Source organism: Dipteris shenzhenensis, chromosome 18, assembly GCF_047967505.1.
Source record: "Dipteris shenzhenensis isolate YYH24624 ecotype China chromosome 18, Dip_SZ_1.0, whole genome shotgun sequence".
Lineage (NCBI taxonomy): Eukaryota > Viridiplantae > Streptophyta > Polypodiopsida > Gleicheniales > Dipteridaceae > Dipteris > Dipteris shenzhenensis.
In genome coordinates, this window is record NC_141613.1 from 46617052 (window position 1) to 46621625 (window position 4574).

A 4574-nucleotide genomic window follows, 5' to 3' on the forward strand; every position below is an offset into this window, starting at 1 on the left:
CTCTCGATCTTTTTGAATCTGCAAAAGAAACAAAGAGAATGGAACTCCTATGACAATCCCCAACACCTCTCATGTAGACTAGTAAGACTAGCCTCATACTTTTTAATGGAATGGACAAAACATGCCATTGTAAGCACACTAAATAATTCTCAGCATGGAAAATCAGCTGCATAAAGAAAGCTTAGTCTGAAACGTTGCAAAATGTTATCACTCATGGCCACTTACATAGTCCGCTTCACACATGAAGTCAGGCTTTCATTTTCCCATAAAGTCAAGTTTTGATAATCAACATGTCAAAAAACTTATTGAATATTCTCAGGAAAAAAAGGAAATGTGTCATCTACATTCCCAATCAAAACAAAAAGGGGCGGATAGAGTAAAAGCTGCATGCTCTACAATCTTCTTCTATGAGGCAACAACCAAAATGACGGCTTGCAATAAGAACATATATATAATAAGTTTACAGAGATTTATGAAAAAAAAAGCTGTCCATTGAATGAATAAACCTTATGTACATTTGGGAATGTCACAACTGCCTAAACTTTTTACAATTGAGCATGGTAACCTTCTCTTGATGAGTTCTCTGAATGAATTGCACGGGCATTTTAGCTGAAACAGGAGAATACATGTCGCTTACTAGCAGACTCCTCCCAGCTCAAGTCCTCTTGGAATTGAGAGTATGCAGCCCTAATATCACCTCCTGCTAATGAAAGGTAATAATTCAAGGTAGCATCATCCACCTGTAAACTTCTTTTCATAGATTCCAGCAATCCCCTTCCAAAACTCCGTTCATTTTTATGCTTGGTTTGCTGAAGTGATACTGGCTGTTCATTATCCAAATACAGGACAGCTACCTCGCGCTTGGCATAATGGTCAACCTCAATGTGACAGGTCTTCCCTTTTATAAGTTCTGGCCCTGCTACAGGAATCAACAACCTTTCACGGGAGTGGATGCCATGGTCACTCATCATGTTGTTCAGCCGCTTTATCTCAGTCACCTAATAGAAAAAGATTCGTGGCTCTTCAATTAAAAGCTAAAATGAGATTAAACCACAAATAACCATACATGGGCAGCTAAAGACTCCAAATGAACAAGAAAACTTCAACCTCTTCACTTTTATCATGCAGAAATGCAACAGAAAAACACTCCCCTGTGTACTAAACCAAAATTTGAAGTTTTAGTCACAAATGAGCTTTGTACATGTACATATGCAGGTTTCACAGCTGAAGAATACTACTCAAACAATTATTTCCCCTCAACAGGATGAAGCCCTCCTCTGAGATTCATAGGCAATGGTCTCTGTAAAAGCTGAGCTTCACAGGGAGGTCACGGTGTGCCAACCAAGTAGTGTGTAACTGTAGGAGATCCTCTCGGATGACCTGGACCTCGTGATATGTAGGTGAGATAGAGGGGGCCTCAATACTATACTGAAATGAGGTAGCCTGATTATATTGAGCCCCAGGCTCTCAAACCATCTGCAACATCATTTAACGCTTAATACAGAGGTTTGGGTGGATACCAGATGAAACTGTGCTGAAAGCCATATTTCAGTTCTTTTTCTAACCTTTTTTTTTAAATAAACAAGCCCGGCTAGTGCATGTGCCCTGCCTAGGAGTTTGTTGTGGCAATTAAGAATTCATTTTATCTGTTTGGCTGTCCGTTCAAACAGGTTTAGACTTCTGGGTACTACTGTGAACAGCAGTGAACTATTCCCTCTTCTCTTCGAAGTTGAAACAGACCAAGGAAGAGCGGGTGGCCAATTCTACATTCAAAATGGCTTGTTGTTGCGAAATGGAAAAGTTTGTGTTCCTAATGACGCAGAGATAGGAGAAGGATCCTATATGAGTATCTCACGATGCCCCAACTGTAGGTCATCCAAGAATTCAGCGAACCTATGATTTAGTAAAACAGATGTTTTACTGGCCTAAGATGAAGGTTGAGATTACTGACTATGTGGTGAAATGCCAACAATGTCAAATAAATAATGTTGGGCACCTTAAGACTGGAGGATTGTTACGTCCTCTAGACATCCCTATAAGTAAATGGGAAAGTATTTCCATGGAATTCATTGTGGGATTAGCACGAACCCAACAGGGCCATGAGGCTATTTGGGTTGTGATAGATAGATTGACGAAGATGGCTAGAAGTTTTTTTCAATATATATATATATTAAAAGATGGCTAGAATTTCACCCACAAAGACAATTGTAAGGGCTACTGAACTCGCTCATTAGTTTGTTGAGCAAATGTTAAGGGTGTACAGTTTGCGTTGTGATGTAGTCAGCGACAGAGATTCAAGGTTCTCTGAGTTTTCTGGCAGGAAGTGTTTATTCGGAATGTTAAGGGTGTATAGTTTGCTTTGTGATGTAGTCAGCGACAGAGATTCGAGGTTCTCTGGGTTTTCTGGCAGGATGTGTTTATAAAGTTCGGAACCACCTGCTAATCATCCTGAGACTAATGGGCACACAAAAAAGGGTGAATCAAGTCTTGGAAGATATGCGTCGAGCATATGTCTCCAAGCGGCCATCTGATCGGAAGAAGTACATCTCAATGATGGAATTTGCCTGCGATAGTGCTAAGCATACAGCTACTGGTTTCAGCCCACTTATGCTGATGTACGGATGTCAACCCAGGTCTCTGTTGACTGTCGGATTGAAGGGTATTCAGCTAGATGCAGATTCGGATTCTTATGAGGCATGCAACAGATGCTGGTGACTTGCACAAGAATCTCTCACGAATGCTCAGCCTACAGGGCTGCCTCCATGTCTCAATGGTAACTCACAAGTGGAGTGTCAACCTCTATTTTCCAACACCAACAAGCCATTATGGTCCAATACCCATTTTGTCAAAAAGATTATCCATCAGCTTCCATTTTTCAATGAAAGATCATAAATCCTCTAACTGCTAGAGCCACCATAAGAGGAGAGGGGGAAGGGGGGGGGGGGCGGGGGGCGATTGGACCTAAGGTCAATTCTTTGTTCTCTTTTTCTTATCTCTTTCATATTCCTTGATGGTGGTATTTTCAAGGTCAGTTTCCCTTTCAAACAGCCCCAATTTCAAAATAGTAGACAACAAATGCCTTACTGCCATATCGACCCTTAGAGCCTTGTTTTGTGGGCTTGTTGCTAGGCTCCAAACTATGGCATAGTCAATGGGGCATATAAGCAAATATGCTAGCTGGCCTCACGGATCCAAAAATGCAGCTATTGCAACAAGGCAATTGGCCAAAGAACACGCAAAGAAAGTGCACTGAATGCATTGAAATCGGCAAGCTACAGATTTGCGATGTTCCAAAACTGTGAAAACAATTCCACACAGATAGAAGAAACATCAAATGGAAGAACGAATTTGGATCAAACTCTTTCCTTCTTCATGCACTCTCCATTGCTGTTGTCTGCTTGGAAAGTATGATCACTGTTGTCCCTTTCTGAAAGAAAGTGTGAAGTAACTGAATTCAGGCTCCTTTATTCTACAAAACGAGAAAAAGCCATGCCAAACCATACACCCGCCGAATCTGTTTCTCTCTGCGTATTGCCTAAGACGTCACAAGGCAAGAAACGTACATGTACTTGGTACTTGACCGCCAAGCCTGCAGCAGTGTCCCACCGCTTCACTGTGTGAGATATTGCAAAGCGAGCCAGACTTGCGTCACGCCAAAAGCTTGTCGATAATGGTCTTCCCGTCACTTGTGCTAGATTCCAAGCTTCCTTGAATTTACTGGACAGCACCACAGGATCACCAGCGACGGAGTGCCAAAGGTGACACACAGAGGATGCCCGAGCGAGCGAATCAAAGGGAAGCTTTTGCAAAATGATTCTCCACAAATCCAGCGTGAGGGGGTGGCAAATGTCATGGTGAATGGTTTGGGCCATGACTGATCGGAAGACTGCGGAAATGAGAAATCTGAGAGGGATCAAGAGGCAGGAGCTAAAACCCAAAATGGGTGGAGCTGAGGTGAGGCAGCTTCAAAGTTGTAAGACCGCCATAAGAGGGTGCATCGGAGAGACGGCAGAGGAGGAAAATGGATAAGTGGCTCTTTGCATTTTTCACGCCCACCCTTCATTCATTCATTCATACTCAACATCCAATTCATGACGTAGGTCCCCACCTTCAAAATTGGGCCATTCATTAATTTGTGTCGCCAAGAGGGTGGAAGCGTAACAAGGTGAATGACAAAATCCATTCATGAGGCCTGCCCAATTTGTTTTTGTATAATTTTGTGAAAGTATTATTTGTGTTGTTTTGGTATGTTGGAGTCAATTGTAACGTTGCTGAATTGAGCCAACTTTTTTTATGTTATTTTGAACATATTGAAATTAAATAAATGTGTTGTATTTTGATTATGATTAAATGCTTTTGTAGAGTAGGGAGTGGTCTCACCAATAAATAAAGTTTGTCCCTGAGATCGTGCATTCATTGGTTTGGTTTTGTCCAGATGTGGTCGATGGTTGTTCCACTAATAGTTGTTGGATGGTTAATTAATTGTGTGAAATTATTTTTGTTCATGAAACTTTGCAATTTTTTTGTAGCTTCTTGTAGTTTTTCACTGAAGAGGCTTGTATAGTGAGATACCA

The 4574-nt window shown here is 41.5% G+C and overlaps 1 protein-coding gene across 1 annotated transcript; it reads right to left on the reverse strand.

The window, feature by feature from the left end:
• Positions 1-416: 416 nt before the first annotated feature.
• On the reverse strand, positions 417-4083 carry LOC147891311 (peptidoglycan-binding LysM domain-containing protein). Its single transcript, XM_087389057.1, has 2 exons — positions 3564-4083; positions 417-998 (listed from the first exon to the last, which is right to left on the reverse strand). Exons 1-2 carry the CDS (start codon positions 3870-3872, stop codon positions 606-608), a joined length of 702 nt encoding a protein of 233 aa, XP_087245183.1. The 5' UTR covers positions 3873-4083; the 3' UTR covers positions 417-605.
• Between the last annotated feature and the right edge of the window lie 491 nt (positions 4084-4574).

Coding starts and splice junctions, on each gene's coding strand:
- LOC147891311 (XM_087389057.1), bottom strand. CDS start 3,872: ATGGCCCAAACCATTCACCATGACATTTGCCACCCCCTCACGCTGGAT. Junction 999..3,563: donor CGGTCAAGTACCAAGTACAT/GTACGTTTCTTG, acceptor TTTTTCTATTAG/GTGACTGAGATAAAGCGGCT.